The sequence below is a fragment of the Mobula birostris genome, chromosome 19 (assembly GCF_030028105.1).
Source record: "Mobula birostris isolate sMobBir1 chromosome 19, sMobBir1.hap1, whole genome shotgun sequence".
NCBI lineage: Eukaryota > Metazoa > Chordata > Chondrichthyes > Myliobatiformes > Myliobatidae > Mobula > Mobula birostris.
In genome coordinates, this window is record NC_092388.1 from 49628421 (window position 1) to 49654124 (window position 25704).

The 25704-nt window shown below is 39.3% G+C and overlaps 1 protein-coding gene across 2 annotated transcripts in view; it reads right to left on the reverse strand.

The window, feature by feature from the left end:
- cdkal1 (CDK5 regulatory subunit associated protein 1-like 1) overlaps positions 1-25704 on the reverse strand; it is a 524935-nt gene that overhangs the window by 395576 nt on the left and 103655 nt on the right. For both annotated transcript variants that reach the window (XM_072283563.1, XM_072283562.1), the window contains exons 5-6: positions 20385-20481; positions 7450-7498 (exon numbers count right to left, since the gene is read on the reverse strand). In XM_072283563.1, coding sequence (XP_072139664.1) covers positions 7450-7498; positions 20385-20481 — 146 coding nt within the window. The remainder of the gene's footprint in view (positions 1-7449; positions 7499-20384; positions 20482-25704) is intronic.

The window sequence follows — 25704 nt, forward strand, 5'->3', positions numbered from 1 at the left end:
CCCATATTGACTCAAGAGAGGATCCTGCTACATTACCCACCCTTTCTGTAGCTGTAATAGTATCCCTGACCAGTAATGCCACCCCTCCTCCCCTTTTTCTGCCCCCTCTATCCCTTTTAAAGCACTGAAATCCAGGAATATTGAGAATCCATTCCTGCCCTGGTGCCAGCCAAGTCTCTGTAATGGCCACTACATCATAATTCCAAGTATGTATCCAAGCTCTCAGTTCATCACCTTTGTTCCTGATGCTTCTTGCATTGAGGTACACACACTTCAGCCCTTCTACTTTACTGTCTTTACACCGTTTATTCTGCTTCTCTTTCCTCACAGCCTCTCTATATGTTAGATCTGGCTTTACTCCATGCACTTCTTTCACTGCTCTATCGCTCTGGGTCCCATCCCCCTTGCAAATTAGTTTAAACCCTCCCAAACCATGCCAGCAAACCTACCTGCAAGGATATTGCTCCCCCTCGAGTTCAGGTGCAACCCATCCAATCTGTACAGGTCCCACCTTCCCCAGAAGAGATCTCAATGATCCAAAAACCTAAACCCTGCTCCCTGCACCAACTCCTCAGCCACGCATTCAACTGCCATCTCCTCCAATTCTTACCATCACTGTCACGTAGCACTGGCAGCAATCCTGAGAACGCCACATTTGAGGTCCTGTTCTTCAGCCTTCTGCTTAGTTCCCGAAACTCAAACTTCAGGACCTCATCCCTCTTCCTGCCTATGTCGTTGGTCCCAACAAGTATCACGACTTCTGGTTGCTTTCCCTCTCGTATCAGGAAGTCGTGCACCCGGTCAGAGACATCCCGGACCCTGGCACCCGGGAGGCAACAAACCATGCGGGTGTCCTTCTCACGTCCACAAAATCTCCTGTCTGCTCCCCTGACTACAGACTTATTTCTGCAATTTTATCCTTGAAGTAAACGACATTGATGCTATCATATAGCAAACTATTCTGTCCAGCATTGCCACCACATTCTACCATCAAAGAAATGAAACTGAGGTCTTAAGATAAATTTTAAAAAAGCAAGACCAAAGAAACAGACAAAGTTCAAAGTACATTTATTATTCAAGTATGTATGCTATATACAGGCAACCACAAAACAAAGAAAGCCAATAGAAGCCATTAAAACAGACTGTCAAACACCCAATGTGCAGAAAAAATTAAGCAAATTGCATTCAGAACTGAAGTTCATGACAGGGAGTACACAGACACGAAGCAGACAGACAGCACCCCTGCTGAAGTCCAAAAGCTGGCAATAAGGATCTACGTTCACAAATGCACAAAATCTGCTTTCAGAAGATTCAGACATGTCATAGTCATCATGATTTTCAAGAAAGATAGCAAATCCAACAATACCAATCAATACCAATACAGATGGTCTCCTTGCCTTCAGCCACGTATTCTTTCCTTTGCTCTACTACTCCTTTCCACTTCTCAGAAGATATTCCACCCATCACAGTGCAGACTCAATTAGACTCAAAAACAGTTACTTCCCCTAAGCTGCCAAGCTGCTCAACACCTCTACCAATTAACCCACCCCAAGACCACCACACACACACATCACCTAGCATCACTTTATGTACAATCATTTAATGCATATAACATTGTGTTTTACAGGATTTATTTATATTTATTTTTATTGTTTTTATTGTGTTCTTTATGCTTATTATGTTTTTTTTTATGCTGCATCAGATCCAGAGTAACAATCATTTCATTCTCCTTTACACTTATACAGTCATCCGTTAGTCTAGTGAGACCATGGATTTGCACCTTGGAAGGTTTTCCAGGGCACAGACCTAAGCAAGTTTGCATGGAAAACCGGCAGTTACCCATGCTGCAAGTCTCCCCTCTCCACGCCACCTATGTCGTCCAAGGGAAGGGCACTAGGGCCGATACAGCTTGGCACCGGTAACGTCGCAAAACAATTTGTGGTTAAGTGCCTTGCTCAAGGACACAACATGCTGCCTCAGCTGAGGCTCAAACTAGCGACCTTCAGATCACTAGACCAATCCCGTAACCACTTGGCCACGCGCCAACTTTACAATAATGTACTGAAGGATGACAATTAACTATTTTGAATCTTAAATTCACATAAGGGCATAATCCTCACCATGGTGCAACTCAAACAAAGCATAAAGAACAGCACCAACCACTCTGCATGTACTCCTCTGACTCCTCTTAACCCTTTTTCCTCCATCAAGTGAATGGGAATGAAACAGATCCCCTGCTAATTTGGGTGCCCACAAAAATTTCCCTCGTGTTTCAAAGCTGATGTCTGAATTATTGTTGACTCATTCACCAAAGCATACGAAAGAGGATGGGCTTTGCATTTAACATGGGCTCCTATCATCTTCCACTCACTGTGCAATACCATCTTTCTTTTCAAATCTTTTTATTGTTATATTATACAGTTCTGGTTAACAACGGATGGTGCAATCCAGGTCATATTACCATCGGGGAACGTGCTTGTAGACCGGATATTGAACTTATTGCTGATGGACCCCGGCCATATTCCACCAAGATACAACACTGGGCGTCACAGGAGGTTATTCCTGCCTGTGGCCATCGAACTTTGCAGCTCCTCCCGTGGAGGGTCAGACACCCTGAGCCAATAGGCTGATCCTGGACTTATTTCTATCTAGCAATAGTCTGCATTTTGTTGTTTGATTGTTTGTGGTTTTTGTATTGCTATATTTATGCTCTATTCTTGGTTGGTGTGGCTGTAACAAAACCCACAATTTCCCTGGGGATCAATAAAGTATATCTATCTATCTCTGCCTCAATGAAAAAATTAAGCAAATTGCATTCAGAACTGAAGTTCATGACAGTGAGTACACAGACACGAAGCAGGCAGACAGCATCCCTGCTGAAGTCCAAAAGCTGGCAAAATAAGGATCTGCGTTCACAAATATATCTATCTATCTATGTCTCAATGTCTCAAAAAAGACATTACCTTAACGATTGAAAAAAAAATTTTGTGATAACAAAAAAAAAACCAACTAAGCAGAAAAGTGAGAAAAAAAAAAGAACCCATTAGGTGTACAACCTCGGAGTCATGCGTCATACAAAAAGCTTCTAAAAATAAACATCAAACCATCAGCAAGAAAAGAAAATATACTAAAACACTTACAATTAGATCGTAGAAAAATTATATCAATTAGCTCAAATGATAATAGTGAGCAAATGAGCCCCATCTTTTCTCAAAATCAAATAAAGGTTCAAAGGTTTGACTTCTAATTTTCTCCAAACTAAGACATAGCATCACTTGAGAGAACCATTGTGACAAAGTGGGAGCTGATATATTCTCCCACTTCAACAAAATGGCCCTCCTAGCTATCAATGTAACAAATGCAATAACATGTTGGTCAGACACAGAAATACCATGAATATTTTGAGGAATTATTCCAAAAAGCATAGTTAATTTATTAGGTTGTAGATTAATTTTAAGTGCTTTAGAAATTGTTGAAAAAACCGACTTCCAGAACTGTTCCAATATAGAACAAGACTAAAACATATGTGTCAGTGCAGCTATCTCAGTTTTACATCTATCACAGTGACTGTCAACATTAGAAAAGATTTTAGAAAGTTTCTCCTTCGTCAAATGGTAACGATGTACAATTTTAAATTGAATCAATGAATAGGCTAGCACAAATTGAAGAAGAGTTAACCAACTTCAAAATCCGCATCCTATCCTCCTTTATAAAAGTCAAATTAAGTTCCTTTTCCCAGTCCTATTTAATCTTAGATAAAGGACGCTTATCCCATTGTAATAATAAATAATAAATTCTTCCAATAGAACCCTTGATCAAAGGGTTCATACTCATAAGAGTATCTAACAGGTCAGCCTCCAAAATGTAAGGAAAATTACTTAAAATATTTTTGTAAAAAATGTCTAACTTGAAGGTATTGCAGAAAGTGTGAGTATGAAAGAGAATATTTATCAAGTAATTGTTCAAAAGACATCAATCTATCTTCTTTAAATAAATCCAATAAAGAATTAAAACCTTTATTTTTCCAAAGTAAAAAAATTGGATCACTCAAAGGCGGCTTAAAAAAGTAATTTCGATAAATTAAACTACAAAGTTTAAATTTTTTAAGATTAAAAAAATTGCAGAACTGGAGCCAAATTTGTAAGGAATACTTAATCACAGGATACAGGTTTAAATTAGCAACTTCAACTAATTGCATAGGTAAAGCAGCTCCCAATAACGAGGTTAATAAAACTGTTTTACAACTTTCAGTTCTGGGTCTACCCAAATTGGCCAATCACTCTTATCAACCCAGTATAACCAAAAAGACATGTATCACACATTAACAGCCCAATAATACATTCTTAGATTAGGCAAAGCAAGACCTCCATCCTTTTCCAATTTTTGTAAGTGACATTTACTAATTCTTGGTCTTTTACTATTCCAAATAAAAGATAAAATAATAGAATCAATCTGATCAAAAAACTTCCTAGTCAAAAAAACAGGAATATTCTGAAATAAATATAAAAATTTTGGTAAAATCATCATTTTAACTACATGAATACGACCAACAAGTGAAAATGTCAGTGGACTCCATCTACTAAATAAATACTTCATACAGTCTACTAAAGGAACAAGATTGGCTTCAAGGATATAAGGATATAAGGATCTTAATAAAGTGCAATACCATCTTTGACAATAAAGGACAAAGCTAAACTTCAGGAAACATGGGTTGCTTCTGTATCTTGTGAATCATCTCTCAGCAGGCAGTGAGTCATACAGCACAGAAAAAGACCCTTTGACTTAAATGGTCCATGCTGACCACTGCTAGTCCCAGTTATCTGTGCTTAGCCTATAATCTTCCAAGCCCTTTCTCCTCTATATACCCTTCCAAATACCTCTTAAATGTTGCAATTGTGCCTGTTTCAACCCATGTGCTCTGGCAGAAGTTACCTTTCAGGTGTTTTTTTTTTAAATCTTTCCTCTCTTATCTTTTACCTGTATTCTCTAATTTTGGAGTTCCCAACCCTGGTGAAACTATTCTGAACATTCCCTTTACCAATATCCTCATGGTTTTATGAACTTCTATGCAGTCACCTCTCATTCTCCTATGCTCCAACAAATAAAGATCCAATATGGCTAACCTCCTCCTATAACCTTCTAGTTCAGGCAACATCCTCATAAACCTCTCCATTTAAACAATGTCTTTCCTATAACAGAATGACCAAAACTATACATAATACTTCAAGTCAGATGCCAAAGATGAAATTCATCAACAGGAAGCCAGTACAGTCTTTGGATGTTTGAGAAAAAAACTGTATAAATAACAAAATCTTTCCTCTTTCGTACTTATCTAAATCTAGACTACTCACAGCAGGCACTGAAGAAATATACAGTATAATTTCTGCTAAATCCTCCAACTACACTGACAGCACAAATGTCCTCTCCCTCTCCAAATGATCAACACCGAGGCTCGAATTATACTTGATTGGGTAGGCCATGTCAGTCACATGTCCCACTCGGGATCCCCAAAACAATTTTCTTTTCAAAGCTCTGTTACACTTAAGATAGGTTGTCAGGTAAACAGTTAAAGAGATTTGTGTATATTTTGTAAGCCTCCTTGTAAATGTGCAACATTCTCATCAACTGCAGGGAATCCCTGGCCCTCAACTGCTCAAAGCAAAGAAGGAACATTTTTGATTGGCACTGAGAACAAGTTCATGCCCCATCAAGTACTTTGTGTCCATGACTGCAGAGACTAGGAGTCCAACATTGACCACATCAGTTATTTCAGATCCCACAGAAGTGGAGTGGAAGCAGGTCATTCTCGATCCTAAGTGGGTAACTAAGAAGAGAGTTTTTAAAGAGCCACAAGGATTTGAGGATGTGACTAAACACACTGATGAAGGTAGAGCAGTAGATGTAGTGTATATGGATTTCAGCAAGGCATTTGATAAGGTACCCCATGCAAGGCTTATTGAGAAAGTAAGGAGGCATGGGATCCAAGGGGACCTCGCTTTGTGGATCCAGAATCGGCTTGCCCACTGAAGGCAAAGGGTGGTTGTAGACGGGTCATATTCTGCATGGAGATCGGTGACCAGTGGTGTGCCTCAGGGATCTGTTCTGGGACACCTACTCTTTGGGATTGTTATAAATGACCTGGATGAGGAAGTGGAGGGATGGGTTAGTAAATTTGCTGATGACACAAAGGTTGGGGGTGTTGTGGATAGTGTGAAGGGCTGTCAGAGGTTACAGCAGGACATTGATAGGATGCAAAACTGGGCTGAGAAGTGGCAGATGGAGTTCAACTCAAATAAGTGTGAGGTGATTCATTTTGGTAGGTCAAATATGATGGTAAGACTCTTGGCAGTGTGGAGGATCAGAGGGATCTTGGGGTCCGAGTCCATAGGACACTCAAAGCTGCTACGCAGGTTGACTCTGTGGTTAAGAAGGCCTAGGGTGTATTGGCCTTCATCAATCATGGGACTGAGTTTAAGAGCCGAGCGGTAATGTTACAGCTATATAGGACCCTAGTCAGAACCCACTTGGAGTACTGTGCTCAATTCTGGTCGCCTCATTACAGGAAGGGCGTGGAAACCATAGAAAGGGTGCAGAGAAGATTTACAAGGATATTGACTGGATTGGGGAGCATGCCTTATGAGAATAGGTTCAGTGAACTCGGCCTTTTCTCCTTGGAGCAATGGAGGATGAGAGGTGACCTGATAGAGGTGTACAAGATAATCAGAGGCATTGATTGTGTGGATAGTCAGAGGCTTTTCCCTAGGGTTGAAATGGTTAGTGCAAGAGGGCATAGTTTTAAGGTGCTTGGGAGTAAGTACAGAGGAGATGTCAAGGGTAAGTTTTTCCACACAGAGAGTGGTGAGTGCGTGGAATGGGCTGCCAGCGGCAGAGGTGGAGGCAGAAACAATAGGGTCTTTTAAGAGACTCCTGGATGGCTACATGGAGCTTAGAAAAATAGAGGGTTATGGGTAAACCCTAGGTAGTTCTAAGGTAGGGACATGTTTGGCACGGCTTTGTGGGCCGAAGGGCCTGTATTGTGCTGTAGGTTTTCTATGTTTCTATGTTTAAGGCAAATTCTCCTGAAAATGATTTCAATGTGTCCTACAAAACAAGAGGAAGGGCTATTCGTCATTAAAGATTTAAAACAAAATCAGCAAACACTAAAATTTTAGAATATTAAACTTAGATACATGGCATTATTTCCAGTTTTGTGTGAGATTAGTAAATAATATAGCATACTCAACCACTTCAAGTTAAATTTAAAATACTAATTAAACTTTGTCAAAACAAGATTATCCACCATGATTAAAAATGAAATGGAAAACTACACGAAACTAACTTCATAACAAAATATTGCTTTAGAGCATAAAGTGGATAAGAAACTGAATACTAATACAGAAAAAAGTTTGTAAATGCACCCATATAAATCAAAGGGGGCCACCTACTTACCTTTAATTGTTTCTTCCACAACTTCAACTACACGATCTATTTGCTGAACCTGAAGGGAAAAACATTTGCAATTAAAGTTTGTGAATAATCTTGTCATAATCCACTTTAGTAACTGCTGGTTAAGAGCAACAAACAATCTGTTGGAGGACCTCTGAATCAAGCAGCAACTGTCTGTTGCTCTAGATTCCAGCATCTACAGTCTCTTGTGTCTTCACTGCAGGTTAAGAGGATCTTTCCACGAGCAGATCAGTGGAATCTGAAGCAAGCTATATTCAATCCTGAAGGTTGCCAAAGAATAAGAATACAGTCGGTCCTCCTTATCCGCGAGGGATTGGTTCCGGGACCCCTCGCGGATACCAAAAAATGCAGATGCTCAATTCCCTTATTCAACCAGGCTCAATGCAGTGGACCTTAGGACCCAGCGGAACCCCGGACCTTATTTAACCTGTCTCAATGCGGTGGTCATTAGGACCCAGCGGCGGAGCTCTGAATCTGCTGTGTTTCTGTTCACGAAAATAATCTCGATCACGATTGAAAATAAAGTGGAAATAATAAAGCGATCAGAAAGAGGTGAAAAGCCATCAGTCATTGGAAAAGCATTAGGCTACAGTCGGTCAATGATCAGAACAATTTTAAAGGATAAAGTGAGAAAGGCCCTGCCCCGATGGAAGCTACAATTATTACTAAGAAATGCAGTGGTTTAATTGTTGAGTTTTGGGGTTTTGGGTTTTTGATCCTCCACACCAACCCGGCACGGATGGAGAGCGCGCTCGGGAGCAGTCTGTCACTGAATCGCCCGGCGCTGAGACATACGTTCCTTAAGTGTTTTATATGCGTAGAAAGGTAAAATATATACTATATACTAAGACAAACGTTTGACTAACTGACGCTAAATAATACTGGATGTACCTGTTCCGCCTTACTTAGGAAGAGAACTTTCGGTTTTTTTCCATTCCCGATCCACGATAACCTACGCACATCCTCCCATATATTTTATATCATCTCTAGATTACTTATAATACCTAATACAATGTAAATGCTATGTAAATAGTTGTTGTACTGCATTGTTTAGGGAATAATGACAAGAAAAAAAAGTCTGTACATGCTCGAACAACAAGCACTGGAAGAGCACTTCCGGGTTTTCTCAATTCGCGGTTGGTTGAATTTGCGCATGCGGAACTCGCAGATAAGGAGGGCCGACTGTAATATTCCACTTAATGAACTTAGAATACTGTTGGGAAAGATATAACTGAATGGGCACATGTATGAATCTGAAGACAGAATAGTTCTCTTAGTTCAACTAAAATTCCCTTCCTCACTGTTACTACTACACAGGTATGTTTTTTGTTCAGCATACAGTAGAAGCTGAGGTCAACTATAGCAATCTTGTTTTGTCTCACCCAAGATTTGAACTAAATAAGTAGCAAAATTGAGCTTGCACAGTAAAGTATGACACGGCGTGTTGCACATAACCCATTATTAAAATAGTCTTTAGTGTGGTTTTCCCCAAGGCACTAATGAATTCAGAACTTCCAGATTCTATTTCTGCATTTCTTCCAGTTTACACATGCAAATACCTTCCACTTTCAAATTCAATAACCATTGGATCTCCTTTATAAAGTGGTGCTAAAAAGTTTATGGATCCATTGGAATGTTCTCTTTTTCTCATAAATATGACCTAAAATGTGATCAGATCTTCAAGCAAGTCCTGAAACTAGATAGAGAATTCAATCAAACCCAACTCATTCTTTTCAATAAATAAATGAACAAGTATAGTGTTTTTATGGTTATTTATTTAATTGGGTTCTCTTTATCTCATATTTATGCAGAAATAGAGAAAATGCTACAGGGTTCACAAACTTTCTAGCACCACTGTTTTCTTGAGTTTAAACTCCCTTGTCCAATGACATCACGTTAAATTATAAAATGATGCCTCTGTTTCTGTGCACTTTAAATCTGCTGCAACTAAACCAAATAACAGAGTGGAGCTCAATGTCCATACATTATCACATTAAGTGTATGACAGAAAATTACTTTTTTAACCCCATCTACATTTAAACAGATAGCTAAGCTACAACAGAAACTATTTCACATCAGAGAAAATATCTATCTGATCAATTTGATACCTTACCTCAGTTAACCCTGCATAATAGATTTCAACCAGATTAGAGGGATTATATTTTTACTTCAACTGCAATAGATATTCACATTTTAATTTCTCAAACTGTGTTTTTCTTCTCTCTACCAAAAAAAGGTATTTTTCTTTCCACCTTATCAAAGTGCCTGTCTTCACTTCCTCTTTCCCATTCAATTTAACTCTTAGTTGACTTTTTGTCGTGAAGATCTTTCCTCAATGTCATTCTTAGCCCCAAAACAATATATGTCTCTCCCACGTCTTGGGATAGGGCACTATTGAATTTCAGGATATCAATTTTAACACTCATTTTCCCTTTTTATTTTCTTTTTGTTATCACCTGCTTATTTCTCCAATACCTTATGACATTGTCACCCTTATGCAATTGGTAAATTATGGAAAGGAGTAACAACATATTATGCTGGAGAAATTTGACTGTTCAAAGGCATGTGACTAGCACAGGCCAGCTGGTTAAAAATCAAATGGTTTACTCTGTTGAATGATCGCACATCCACCAATACAGTAAGACTGACATTTGTTATGGTCTAGTCTTGGAGTAGTTATATTCAGTAAAACAAAGTGAGTGTAATGAAATTTGATAATTCGCATGCTGAGATTTCATGACACAAAGTCTGAGCCATGTTCCACTTTGACCACCGCTCATGATGGCTAATATAAAGTAACAACTTAATAAAATTACAACATATTACAGGAATAAATATTGATTGCCAGTTTTGCTTTGCTTTATGTTTTTTTTCTGATCTGATGAATATTTCCAGCATTTTCCTCTTTAATTTCTAATTTCCAGCATCTACTTTAGTACTATCCAAATATTTGTGATGGGTATCTAAAAATTTGTAGTCCTGAACGGAGGTGAGGGAGGAGGTGAATGGGCGGGTGTAGCACTTGTTCTGTTTGCAGGGATAAGTGCCAGCAGGGAGATCAATGGGGAGGATTAAATGGGCAAGGGTATCACGGAGAGAGTGATCCCTGTGGAGATGGGGCGGGGGTGAGATAAAGATGGACTTGGTGATAGAATCCCACTGATCATGATAGAAGGTACACAGAACGATGTGGAGGCACATGGCATAGTAGATAAGGACTACTATTCCTGTTAAGGAAGTAGAAAGAGGGGGTAAGAGTGGATGTCTGGGAAATGGAGGAGTTGCAGGTGAGGGCAGCATCAATGGAACAGGAAGGGAAACTCAGCTCTTTAAAGGAAAGGAAAGGAAAGGAAAGGAAATCCTTTTCCTGGAAATGGATATGCTGGAGACAGAAAATCTATCAAAAGGGTATAGCATTTCTGCAAGTGACAGAGTGGTAAGACATATTCAAGATAGCTATGAGAGTCAATAGGTTTATAAAAGATATCAGTAGCTGACTATTTCCAAGGATGGAGACAGAGAGATCGAGAAAGGGAAGAGAAGTGTTAGAAATGGGCCATGTGAACTTAGGGCAGGGTATTAGTTGGAGGCAAATGAAATCGACAAGCATCGCTTTACAACGGAAATGTCCATTACTGCCATTAGTTACCGCCAAAGGCAGTAAGTTTACTTTTAACCATATAGAAAATCTGCAGACGCTGGAAATTAAAGCAACACACACAAAATGCTGCAAGAACTCAGCAGGCCTGACAGCGTCTATGGAAAAGAGTAAACAGTCAATGTTTCGAAACAAGACGTTTCATCAGGACTCATAGCCCGAGACGTTGACTGTTTACTCTTTTCCATAGATGCTGCCTGGAATGCAGAGTTCCTCCAGCATTTTGTGTGTTGCTTATTTTTATCAAATTGTTTTCCGTGATTTGTAGGTGTTCAATACCTGCATTACGTACATCCCACTTACTTCCAAATTCTCAGTAACAAAGCAGAGCTGGAAACAACCTTTTACATTATAGCATTTATAGAATCATGATAAAATACTTTAATTCCAACATATTTAGATCAATCTGAGCATAGTAAATCTGTAGAACATGGCAAATTCTGAGAATTTGCAGTTTTTCTATTTCAATTTCAAGAAAAGGGGAACTATTTTACAAAGCATTAATTTTCTTATGTGTGCAAGCTCATCTAAATTTGATACCTTTCCAATTTCCTCGTTTTTTAATGTCCAAAAAGAATGTAAGTAAAATCTATTATATATTAAAAGCAATGATGCCACTGACTGTTTAATATGAGGCAAGAAACACCATCACCACACACAGTAAAGCTATGCTTGATATCCAGTATATGTGATAAAGCCTCTTTCCTTTCCATTAACACAAGATATTCTACAGGTGCTGGAAATCCAGTTACATACACACAATGCTGCAGGAACTCAGCAGATCAGGCAGCTTCCAGGAAAATGAATAAGTAGTCGATGTTTTGAGCAGAGGCACTAAGGTTGTTGTGTCAAATGACTGCTTATTCATTTCCATAACTGTTGCCTGACCTGCTGAGTTCCTCTAGCATTTCGTATATGTTGATCTGAAATTCCATACAGCTTTGCTTTAGGCCTTTTCATCAGGACTGGAAAGGAAGGGGGAAGAAACAAGAAAAAGAAGATGAGGGGAAGGGAAGGAGTACAAGATGGAAGGTGAAAGGTGAAGCCAGGTGAGGGGGAAGGTAGGGGGATGGAGGAGGGTGGATGAAGTGGGAAGCTGAGAGGTTATAGGTGGAAAAGGTAAATAGCTGAAATAAAAATAATGTTTTAAGAGAGGACAAAAGACGATGGGGAGAAAAAGGGGTACCAGAGAGAAGTGATAGGCAGGTGGAGAGAAGATGTAAGAGCGGAATGGGAAATGGGAGAGAGAGAGAAAGTGGAGGGAAGAAATTACCAGATATTAGAGAAATCAAAGTTCACGCCTTCAGGTTGGATGCTACCCAGACGGAATATGAGGCAGTGCTCCTCTAAGCTGAGCGTGGTAGTACAGGAGGACATGGATCAACATGCTGGAATGGGGATGGGGATTGGAATTAAAATGGTTGGCCAACAGGAAATTCTGCTTGTTGCGGATGGAATGAAGGTTCTTAACAAAGTAGTCCCTCAATCTACACCGGATTTCACCAATGTAATGAAATTGCATTGGGGGACTCGATTTTATAAAATTTACAAAAACAAAATTCTAGATTATAAAAGGAACTGCAATATAATGGCTTAGATCAATATTCACAGAAAACGGCATTTTCCTCAATCCAAGTGAAGCATCTTCTCAGCTGCACCCCTTTCAGGCACAAAGGTAATAATCATCAAAAATTACTTGAAGCACATGCAAATTGACAAAGGATAAATAAGATTACAGAGGTAAACGGCTGGTTCAAAGCCACATGTAAGAGAATAGATTCTGATTCGTACAATTCTTGGCACTAGTACTGAAGGAGACAGTGGCTGCATTGGACTTAGCTCCACCTGAACCAAGCTGTCCTAGAGAAAATTAAAACAAGGTGAGGGAAGAAGAGATCCAAGCATAGAAGGAAATGAAAGAATAGTGGCAGATGATAGTGAGGGGGGCATTGACAATCACAGTAAGATAGGCCAGGGCAAAAGATGTAAACAGAAGTTTGTAAATCAGAGCAAATCCAGCGTTGTAAGTAACTATAAACAAATCAAAGCTTAATGTTCTTTTTTTGAACGTATGTTGCATTTGGAAACAGAGAGATGAGCTGCTGACACAAGTCAGTAATATGAGGATGACATAATGTCTATTTCATAAGTGTGTTGTTCCAAAACAACAGGTTAAAGGTGAAAGGTGGTGGGGTGGCATTGTTAATCAGGGACAAAACCAGAGCAGTGCTGAGTCATAAGATAAAAGCAGTGAACAGAGATTTGAGCTGACAGACAAATGAGGACATGGATGGAAGTAGTCTATGGATGACCTCTTGGGAGGTCAGAGCGAGTGGGAAAATATCCAGGATATGTTTGAAGGGAAATAAAATTATCTTGAAAAATTTTAATCTACTGTACATACTGATTATAAAAATAAATGATGGAATGCATCAGGGATTATATTTTAGAGCAGTATATTTTTTGCACCGTCTACCTAGGAAATGACTACTTTTAGATTTAGTCTTCTGTAATGTGGAAGGACTATAAGGGATCTTGTGGTTATAAATCCCAGAAGGGGGTGTAACTACAAAATGATTGTATTCCAAATGTAGTTTGAGCAGAATTTGACGCCACGAGCGGCTGTAGCGACCAAGTCATTGGGTGTATTTAAGGCAGAGATAGATAGGTTCTTGAATAGCCAGGGCATCAAAGGGTATGGGGAGAAGGCAGGGGAGTGGGGATGACTGGAAGAGTTGGATCAGCCCATAACTGAATGGTGGAGCAGACTCAATGGGCCGAATGGCCTACTTCTGCTCCTTTATCTTAGGGTCTTATGAACCCCAGTGTCTTCAATTTAAATAAGGAAACTATTATGGCATGAGGAAGGAGCTATCTGAAGTTGACTGGATAACCAAGACACAGATCAGCAGATGAACAGTGGCAGAATACTCAACAGCTGGTCTATAATTCTCCAAACAAGTTAATTCCAATCAAAAATTAGGATTACATGAGAAAGGGTCACAATCCAAGGTGAACAAAGGAGGAACAACATAACTTTAAATTGAAAAGTAAGGTATACAAATTGGCAAGGGATAATGTTAGAGGACAGGGAAGTTTTACAGATGGAATAGCAGATGACTAAAGCACTCATAAGAGGAGAGAAAATTAATTTCACAAGAAAGCTTGTCTGCAATGTAACAAAAATCAAAGTTTCTTTGGATATAGAAATAGACAGAGGGTAGCGGGGCTTTTTGAGAATGAGGCTGGTGAATCAATAGCAGGAAACAAAATAAAAATGACAGATATGTTGAATAAAGATCCAATTACAAGGGATTAAAATCTGACAAGTCACCAGGACCAGATGAATTACATGCTTCAGAAGTGGCTACAAGGATAGTGGATTCATTGGTTAAAATTTTTTACGACTCACTAAACTCCAGAAGAGTGCCAGAAAACTGGGAAATAGCCAACATGATTCGTTTGTTTAAAAAAGGAAAAAGGCAGAAGAGGGAACTACAGTTAGGCTAGTTAGTTTAACAGCTGTTATTGGCAAAATGCTGGAGTCAATCATCAAAGAGGAAATTGCTAATCATTTAGGAAAGCTGAATATAATTAAATCCAGTCAGTGTGGTTTTCTGACAGGTAAACCATGTTTGACAAAATTGATCAAATTCTTTGAGGTTCTAATGGCCAGTTGATAGAGACTAATTTGCAGATGTAGTGTATTTAGATCTCCAGAAGTTATTTGACAAAGTGCCACATAAGAGGCTACTGCATAAATTAAAAGCCCATGTTGTCAGAGGAAGTACGTTAGAGCAGATTGAAAACTGGCTGCTTCATTGAAAACAGAGAGTTGGAATAAATGGATGCTTTCAGAGTAGAAAGCAGTAACTGGTGAGAGAGTAACAGAAATTCAAATCAAGCACAGTGCAGAACCTTGAATCAACAGCTCAGAAAGAAGCAAGAATTGATGGGAGATCAAACACGAGAAAGTCTGCAGATGCTGTTAATCTACAGTAACACACACAATGCTGGAGGAACTCAGCAGCTCAGGCAGCATCTACGGAAATGAATAAGCAGTCAACATCTCTGGCCGAGACCTTTCTTCAGGACTGAGAATAAAATGGATGGGGAAGAGGGCTAGGAGGACTAGCAGGAAAGTAATAGGTGAAGCCAGGAGGGCGGGGAAAGGTAGAGAGCTAGAGAAGAAGGAACCTGATAGGACAGGAGAGGAGAGTGGACCTCGGGGGAAAGAGAAGAAGGAGAGGGCACCGGGGAATATGATAGGCAGGTAATCAGATAGGAAAAGGTAAAAGGCCCGAGTGGGGAATATAAGAAGAGATAAGTGGGAAGGAAAAAAATACCGCAATGCGAAATCAATATCCATGCCATCAGACTGGAGCCTACTTAGACAGAATATGAGGTGTTGCTCCTCTACCGAGAGTGGCCTCTTCATGGCAACATGTTGGAATGGGAATAAGGATAGGAATTAAAATGGCGGCCACTGGGAAATTTTGCTTTTGACGGATGAAGTGGAGGTGCTCGATAAAGTGGTCGATTTACATCAAGTCTCTGTAGAGGAGGCCACATTAGAAGCACTGGATACAATAGACAACCCCAACAGATTCAAGGATGAGACGTTGCCACACCTGGAAGGACTGTATGGGGCCCTGAAGGAGGTGAGGGAGGAGGTAAATGGACAGGTGTAGAATTTCTGTCACTTGCAGGGATATGTGCAAGGACAGAGATTAGTGGGGAGGAACAAATGGGCAAGTGTATCATCTAGAGAGATATCCCTGCAGGAAGCAGAAAGTGGGAGGAGGTAAAGATGATTTTGGTGGTAGAATTCTATTGAAGGTGATGGAATTGGTAAAAAAAGATGCATTGGATGTTGAGGCTTTTGGGATGGTTGGTGAGAACAAGAGGAGCTCTATCCCTGTTGAAGCAGTGGGAAATGGAGGAGATGCAGGCAGCATCAATGGTGGAGGAAGAGAAAATGCATTCTTTGATAAAGGAGGATATTTCTGATATCCTGGAAAAGAAAGCCTCATCCTCAGAACAATTTGGAGGAGACAAAGGAACTGAGAACAGGGAATAGCATTTTTACATGAGAAAGGGTGGGAAAAATCAAGATAGTCATGGGATCTATGGGTTTACAAAAGATGTCGTTGACAGTTTGTCTCCAAGATGGAGACAGAGAGATCGAGAAAGGGGAGAGAGAAATGGACTAAGTGAATTTAAGGGCAGGATGGAAGTTGGAGGCGACACTGATAAAATTAACGAGTTTAGCAATGCACTCGTCAATGTTATGCAGAAAGAGCTGGGTAGTTACCAGGAAAGTCTTGGAACAATGGCTGTTAAACTTTGCCAACGAAAAAGGTGAGCACAGCTAAGGTCCATGTGGGTGCCCATGGCTACACCTTTAGTTTGGAGAAAGTGTGACAAAATTGTTGAGGGCTAGGGTCAGTCTGCCAAATGGAGGAGGGTGATGGTGGAGGGCAGCTGAATGGATCTTTTGTTGAGAAAGAAGCAGAGAGATTTAAGACCTCCTTGATGGGGGATAGAAGTGCATGGGGGATAGCTGTGTAAGGGACTAAGCATCCATGGTGAAAATAAGGCTGTCAGGATCAGGGAATGGAGAGCATATGAAGGATCGCAGATGTAGGTGGGAAAGAACTGAACCAAGGGGGATTGAATGGAGTCGAAATACGTGGACACGAGTTCAGTGGGACAGGAGCAGAGAGAGACAATGGGCCTGCCCAGACAGTCAGGTTTATGGGCCTTGGGTAGGAGGTAGAAATGAGCAGCGTGGGGTAAAGGGAACAGAGTTTGGTAGCAGTGGATAGTGGATGGCACTTCTCCAAAACTGATGAGGTTAATGATGGTGTCGGAGACAATTTACTGATGAAGGAGGATCTAGTGCTCTCCCGGCGTACATGATCAATAAACTCTTCTCGGACTTCCAGCCAGGTACAGGTATAGATTATGTAGGGTTCTCAGTAATATTAGATGGACTGTTAACTGTTAATTGCTTATTACAAAATGGCTTCCCTGAAGTGTTATAATGAAATGACTTCTTTGTAATGTTAACTATGAGGTAATGCTCTCTGTAGCTGAAATGTTTGGATTATAGTTATAGATAATGGAGGAACTAACCAATGGAAGCTTGTATGTGTGTGCTGAGCTGGGGCTCACGGGCTTTTTCCGGAGGCGAGTGGAAAGGACGGACTTGTGGGGAACGGACAGCGATTCCAGGGCGGCAGGTACCGAGCCTCGGTGGTTCGGGTGGTGGCTGAAGTCTCGGAAGGACGTTGTGGATGGAATCGGAGGCATGAGCTCCAATGTATTAAAATATTATGTGCACAAGACTGATAAACTTATTTATGTGGCGCCTTTTCTTTTAGTTGTTTCTACTAACCCATCACTAAAAATTGCTATGAAGTATATTTTGTTACTCACACTTTGTATATTGTTTGATATTTGTGTCGCAGCTGATATATGGGGGGGCTCACACCGTTTGGTGGGTTTGACGGCTATTCACCCTCGGCATCGGGAGTCAGTTGGGGTCACAGGGGTTACAATTATAACCAACACTTCGATGACAAACTGTACCACCTTCTTAGAAGATGGCAGAGTTTGTCATCGAGACGTCAGTTGTAATCAGTACCTGTACCGGGTCAGAAGTCCGAGAAGAGTTTCTTCGTAATTTTTTGATGGTCCGGAATTCGGTCCAGAGAAGGTGTCTTTGAGAGATGCCTCCTGGCCTTAGCAAAGTAGTGGTCAGTTCACCACACTACAATAGCACCCCCCTTTGGCTACAGGTTTGCTGATAAGGTTGGAATTGGTGCGGAGAAAGTGAAGCGTGGTGCATTCGGGGAGTAAGGTTCAAGGAACAAAGTGGAGTACTGAAGTTGAGCCGGTTGATGTCTTGTCGGTAATTAAAGATGAAATGATCCAGAGCGGGGTGTCCAAAATGAGGAGGAGAGTTGGGGATGGCAGAAGGAGTCATCAGTGTGGGTTGAGGAATTCTTGCCAAAGAAGTGGGCTTGGAGATGGAGGCAATGGAAGGGGAGCTGGGAATCATGGCAGGTACAGAACTCACTGAGGTTGGGTGAAGGGAGACAAAGGTAAGGGCAGAACTTTCCCTGCTGTTGAGGACAGCTCATTCCACTTCAAAGAGGGGAAGATCAAAGGAATGGTGAAGATATGTCAGGCATTAGAGTGGGGATCAGAAATGGGGAGGACAGCTGGTGTTGTCAGACGAAGAAGGAGGGTTGGGATGTTCAGGGAAGGAAGGGTGGGAGGAAGATGAAGACTCTGAGGACCAAAGAGGTAATGGGAAGCCTGAGAAACCAAGAGCTGGAGAGTGGATGTACTGCAGCTATCAGTACCTAACCTGCAATATTCACTTGTTCATTATTTACATTAATGGCTTCAAGGAAAGAATAGTATGTGAGGTTTCCAAATATAAAAGGTAGGTGGTTTGGCATGTTGTGATATAGTAACTGTGATTTTGCAATGAGATATGGCTAGATTAAGTGAGTGGATGAAAGACCGGCAAGTAAAGTTTAATGTGGGGAGGTATAAGATCATGAACCAGTATGGGAATCAAAAGGCAGATCTTTATCTGAGTGCAGTGCATGGATCAGTCTAGGTGTTCTTGTGCACGAATCACAAAAAGCAGACAAGCAATTGCAACAAGTAGTTAAGGCAGCAAATTACATTATAGTCTTCCTTGCAAAGGGCTTGGAGTTAACAAATAGAGAGGGTTTGTTGCAGTTGTGCATGGTGTTGGTGAGGCCTCACTTTGAATACTGCACAGTTTTGGTCTCCTTACCTCAAAAAGATACAGTAACATCAAAAACGTAAACACAAGAGATTCTACAGATGCTGAAAATCTAGTCCACACATACAAAATGCTGGAGGAACTCAGAAAGTCAGGCAACGTGTTTGGAAGGGAATAAACTGTCGACATTTTGGAACGAGACCTTTCATACAAAGGAACCTGTGGGTTGAGAGGGTTACCTCATCAAGAGAGACTAATTAGTTTGGGCCTACACTCTTTCGAATTTAGGAGAATGAGAGGAGAGTTTTTTCCAAATATATAAGATCCCAAGAGGGTTTGATAGGGTAAATGTCCGACTGTTGTGCAAATGTTGTAATATTATAAAAGATTGCATGGACTTCAGAGGGGATCATCAGGGCCTCTCTTCCATCCATTAGCGATATTTATCAGGAACGCTGCATATCAAGGGCCCTTAGCATTATAAATGATCCCTTTCATCTGTCTAACAATCTCCTTGACTCCCCACCATCAGGCAGGAGGTACTGTAGTATTAGGACAAGAACTGCTAGAATGGGAAATGGCTTCTTGCCCCAGGCCGTGAGACTACTGAACTCTCTGCCACCACCCAAGTCTCATCACGTATGAAATGCCAGCAGCTTTACACTGTTTACTTTTTAAACTTCTATCATATATGCAACTTATTATTTGTAATTTATTTGTGGTACTACTATTTTGTGTGTTATGCGTGTAGTTATATGTACTGTGTTGTGCATCTTGGTTTGGGGGAACATTGTTTCATTTGGCAGCATACATGCGTATGGTTGAATGACGGTAAACTGAACTTGAACTTGAGTTTTCACTCACGGGAGAGTCACAAACAGAACATAACTGCAAGATAAGGGGCCAGTCATTTAAAATTGAGGGGCACAGGAATTTCCCCTCTCAGAGAAACTATGTTAGAGACATACATTTTGTTCAAATTAATTCATATCATATACCATATATACCATATCCTTATTACCAATCAAATTAATTCATATCATATACCATATATACCATATCCTTATTACTTAATACCATATCCTTATTATGTAAATAGCCACAGTAAGCTAATATGCCAAAACTAATGGTCTCATTATACTTGGCAAGCAGATTGCTCTCACCCAGCCAAGCCCATCTCCATTAAAGCAAAAAGCCAACATTCACACTGAACTTAATTCCCCCCGACTGCAATTCTTGAGGGTTAAGGCTACCTTCGCTGAACTGTTTAAAATCCTGCAAACTGTAAAAAAAAAGAATCAAAGGAAACTAAATTTTGCTCCATCTCAGAAGACTATACCTTGCAATGAATAGGTAAGTCCAAGTAAAACGCTCAGATTGCCAGTTTGAACCGAGAGAAGAAGCTTGCTCTGGATCACAATTATCCAAGAACCAATCTAAATCTCTTTAAGAACTTACTACTGAAAATGAAGCATTAGAAGAAACTCATACCCCAATAATGCTCAATCCTTTGAGGTAGTCCATCCGTGGCTGGGCTTGAGGAACACATCCAGCAACTACCACTTTTTTATCTTGCTCTTGAGCTTTCCTGAAATGGGCACACAGGGGAGCCGAATTAGAGTAAAATTCAAAGATCAAAGTACATTTATTATCAAAGTACATATATATCACTATATACAAACCCAAGATTCATTTTCTTGCGGGTATTCACGGTAAATACAAAAAACACAACAGAATCAATGAACGACCACACCGAACAGAACAGACAACCAATGTGCAAGACAACAAGCTATGCAAATACAAAGAAAGAAAGAAAAATAATAATAAATAAATAAGCAATAAATTTCAAGGATTTGAGATTAACTGTTCTTGAAAGTGAGTCTATAGGTTGTGGGAACAGTTCAGTGATGAGAGAGTGAATTTATCCCCTCTGGTTCAAGAGTTTGACGGATGCAAGCAATTACAATTGCCAGCAACTAGTTAAGGTCAATAAAACTACAACTCCAATATTTGGACATTTTAAAAGTAATGGCACCATTATCTATCCAAACTTTTATAAAAATTAAACTGAGAAGCACAACATTTACATGCAATATATGTAAATAACAACCGTGACTGTTATAAGTGTTCTGAAAGATCATGAATTCATTTAGAAGCATGATAGGATTGCAAATCACTTGTTCAGTGGTTCTTCATTTAAACATATACATGACATATGTTTAAACAACAATTTTAACAAAAGCGGAAACTTCTGACTGGTCTTAAGTGAAAGCGATACAATCAATAAAGCTTTAAGAGGGACACAATTTTTTTGCCAACTGGCATATTTCAGTAACACAAATAAAACACAAAATATTGTCAGTGTCAACATTGCATTTGCTTTGGAGTTTGCAATAAACAGCCAACTATTCAGTTTACTCTGAACACAAAAGTTAATTTGTGGATATTACTGGCAAAAACAAGAAAACTGAAAAAAGCACAGAAAATGCTTGAAATACAATTAGCGTATCTAAAGAAAAAAAATACACATTTCAGATATCAACTTTTGTTAGAACCACAGACACAAGACAACTTATAACAGAACTAAGTACAAAGTGGGATAGAAGAAACAAGAACAGACATGATTTCAACAAAATTATATCTGATCTTCTATGTCAGCATCATTTTCTTTCCTATCCCCATATTCTTTGATTCCTTCACTGGAATGGAGAGGCTGGCTGAGGAGTCTACAAAGCAGGTCAGTGTTTCAGATTGAGGAGTAGGCAATTTAGAAATTATATGAGGAGTACGTTCTTCAAAGGGTGCTTGCTCTTTGGAATTCTCTACCCTAAAGGGATGGGATGGCTTACTTATTGATAGAAGTCATAGACTATTAGAGGTTAGAAACAGGCCCTTTGGAACATCTAGTTGATGCAAAGCTGATCTTCTACCTAGCTTCATCTACCTGCACCAAGACCATATCCCTCCAAACTCCACCCATCCATCCACCTATCCAAACTTCTCTTAAATGTTATATTTGAATTTGCATCTACCACTTCTGCTGGCAACTTGTTCCACACTCACACCACCACCTGAGTTAAGTTTCCCCTCGAATTCCCCTTAGTTAATATCTCACCGTTCACTCTAAACCTAAGACCTCAATTTTTAATCTCAACCAACCTGACGTGAAAAAACCTGCATGCATTCAGCCTACATATAGCCCGCACAAATCTGTACACCTCTGAGATCTCTCCGTATTGTCCTGCACTCCAAAGAATAAAGTCCTAATCTATCCAACTTATTGATTAACTTTAGTTTTGAATTGCTAGATTAAAACCACCTGAAATCTCGTATCTTAGCAAATACTTTCTAGTTTCCTAGAGATAACATCGAATTAATATTAAAATGCACAGGACTCAATTTCCAAAATTCAGAAAATAATTTTAAACTGGATTAGAAACGAATACCCAATTACAAAAAATATAGCAGCTATTCTGATAACAAGTTCAAAAATCTGCTGTAGAACTGTGGGAAGGTCTGGCACCAACAATCATTCCACAGTCATTTGCAGCAGATCACATCTCTTCCCTATTCTGATGATTAGTCTGAACAACACCCAAACCTCGTGACCATGTCAGTATTGAATTGCTGCCACATGATTGGCTGATTAGATATTTGCATTAATCAGCAGGTGTACAGGTGTACCTAATAAAGTAGCCACTGAGTGTATAACAAAATATCAATTATATGTGTACAGCAGTCTCTAAAGTTGAAGAGTGTCTTACATTTGAACTGGTCTATATTCTTCATTATTGTTAAATATCTTCTTGGCAAACCCTTATGGCCTCTTCTTTTCTCAGGGGAATGGCCCCAGGTCCTTTAAACCATCTACATAACCTCATCCCTGACATTATTTAGCAATTTTTAAAACTTATATTACTTTTCCTTTGAAACACTCACATCCACTGCCATCATCCTGATTTGTCAGGGGTAAAGTAGATGCAGTAAGACAGCCAATATCCTTTGTTGAGCATTTGATAGAACTTGACTGTTACCTTTGTTGGCTCCCATTGTACTGGGAATCCATAGATAGAGCAAGCATTCCTGTTCATATGGTCAACTGGCAGAATTCCAACTCACATTTAAAATCTTATTCAATTTCACAGACATATTTTCGTCTGGATTAGTGACAACATTCTCATGTACACAATGCCAACTGCTCAGAGCATTCTCATACCTGCATAATTTCCATGTTAGCTGTGTACAACCGGACTAACAACTAAGCATTTATTCAAGTCAAATATAAAGAAGGTTCACCCTTCGTGGATAGGAAAGATTTGGAGGGATATGGGTGTAACATGGGCAAATAGATTAGCTTAGATGAGCATTTTGATTAGCACATACAAGTTGGGACAAAGGGCCTGTTTTCAATGGATATTAGTCCAGGACTCCAAGTTAGCTCTGATTATTGATAATAATACTGACAAAAATGTCCTTGTAAAATCCAAAGCATTTTAGTAATGTCACAAACAACTCATTAAAATATAATGGGAAATGAAGGAACAATTTGAACACTGATAATCATACAGAAAATTCTAGATTTTGTTTTTCTATACTTGTTCTGTATAGAAAAGACAGAAAATCTTGGAAAGTTGAGAACTGACATCCAAGTTTTTGTCATGCAACTTTTCCAGATGCAAGTTTTGACCAGCAGTCAAGTATTGCTATTGTTTTTGTCAGAGCTATCAAAATTGTATGTAACATTTTCCAGTGTTCTTATCTTTAAGTAAATAATACAGAATGTTACCAAAAGCCAATGCCAAGTTATTTCACAAAAACTTCTATTGTCGTGGTTCTCTGATAGAGCAAATAATGAGAAAAAAAATTCCATCTGCTGGACAGTTAGTACTTAGAAGGCATTAATGTAGTTATCAATAAAGCAACAAATCAGGCAGTTCAGTTCATGATCTCTACTACACACAATTAAAATTAATGCTATCATACATTAAATTTCCTTGATTGGGAAAAGCTAATCAATATTTTATGCATGTAAAGAAAACTTAACTAATTCAGAATCATTTAGTACCTCGACACATTTATCAGAGCTCTGATATCGCTATATGTATACACACACAGACACACACACACACATACACAGTATATTGCAACATGGTGTGCAACAAAATCATGAGGGAAAATGGATCAGCCATGATGAAATGGCAAAGCAGACTCGATGGGCCAAATGGCCTAATTCTGTTCCTCTATCTTATAGTCTTGTTATAGTCTTAAAACCAGAAAGCCAAATACAGCCCAACTGCTGCTTCTCTTCAGCATGCCCAGGAACTTCTGACTGAGGAAAACCCTTCTTCATTTATTTAATAGATATACTGTAGTTGAACTTTTATCCACAAAGTACGTGATTACAAAATCAGCAAGGGACAACAAGGAGTAGAATACCGGACATTAGTAATGATACTTCTTGCTTATTATGTAAAAGTATACTAAATAGAAAACAACTAATCTCAGGAGCTGGACATCAGAATGCTTTGATTACTCATTTCAAATGATTTGAATAGAGCTCCAATGAAAAAGTTGATGTAAAGAAGCAGCATTTTTAATTGGACACTTTTATAATAAATAAAGCTCAATCTTTAATTTGTTCTTGCACCATCAGAATAATTTAAATAAACCTCCTGCAATCCCAAATAGAGATACTAAAATAGCCAGTGTTGACTAATCCTGTGTTATTTTTCAGGAACTTTGAGAGACTAAAGAATAAATATTTAAAGGACAAAAAATTTTCAAATGGCCAGTTCAAAGTAATGCAATTTATCAATCTTGAATTGTATGTTGAATATAATGCATTTACAGCAGTCCATTAAATATGTGCACTATCATATTTAACTCTTAAGTACTTATCATAGCAACATTTCAAGGTTGTTCAGTTTGAATCTATAGATTTTGTTCTTCATCACTTTTGTTGCTTTCTATATGGCAAATATTGAACTCTTTTCTCCCTGCCTTTGTTTGAAACACCTTAATTTCCCATTTGTTTGTTTTAAAGTATAGAATAGTTGATTGCAAGCCTATTTTTAAAAACCTAAGACCAAACAAGTTAGAATCATCAAAACTACAATTATTTAAAGGGCATTATTTTGTTTGCAATGGAACTGAGCGTATCCCAAGATTATAAAGTAGTGATATCTACTGGTCCCATATAATCCCATATGTGATCTCAACAGATACTCGACCATAAACAAAACATCATCTATCATTACTAATAATCAGATGCCAAACATATACAGTGTACAAAATCTTAACAAATACCAAATAACATTTACATAATAAACATTACACAAATCCAACTGGCAATCACCCACATAGTAAATATCCAGAACATAAAAACTGTCTATGTAAAGAAACATTGCCATTATAACCTTCAATCTTGGTAGGATACTTGGTAGTGTGGAGGAGTAGAGGGATCTCGGGGTACATGTCCACAGATCCCTGTAAGTTGCCTCACAGGTGGATAGGGTAGTTAAGAAAGCTTATGGGGTGTTAGCTTTCATAAGTTGCGGGATAGAGTTTAAGAGTCGCGATGTAATGATGCAGCTCTATAAAACTCTGGTTAGGCCACACTTGGAGTACTGTGTCCAGTTCTGGTCACCTCACTATAGGAAGGATGTGGAAGCACTGGAAAGGGTACAGAGGAGATTTACCAGGATGCTGCCTGGTTTAGAAAGTATGCATTATGATCAGAGATTAAGGGAGCTAGGGCTTTACACTTTGGAGAGAAGGAGGATGAGAGGAGACATGATAGAGGTGTACAAGA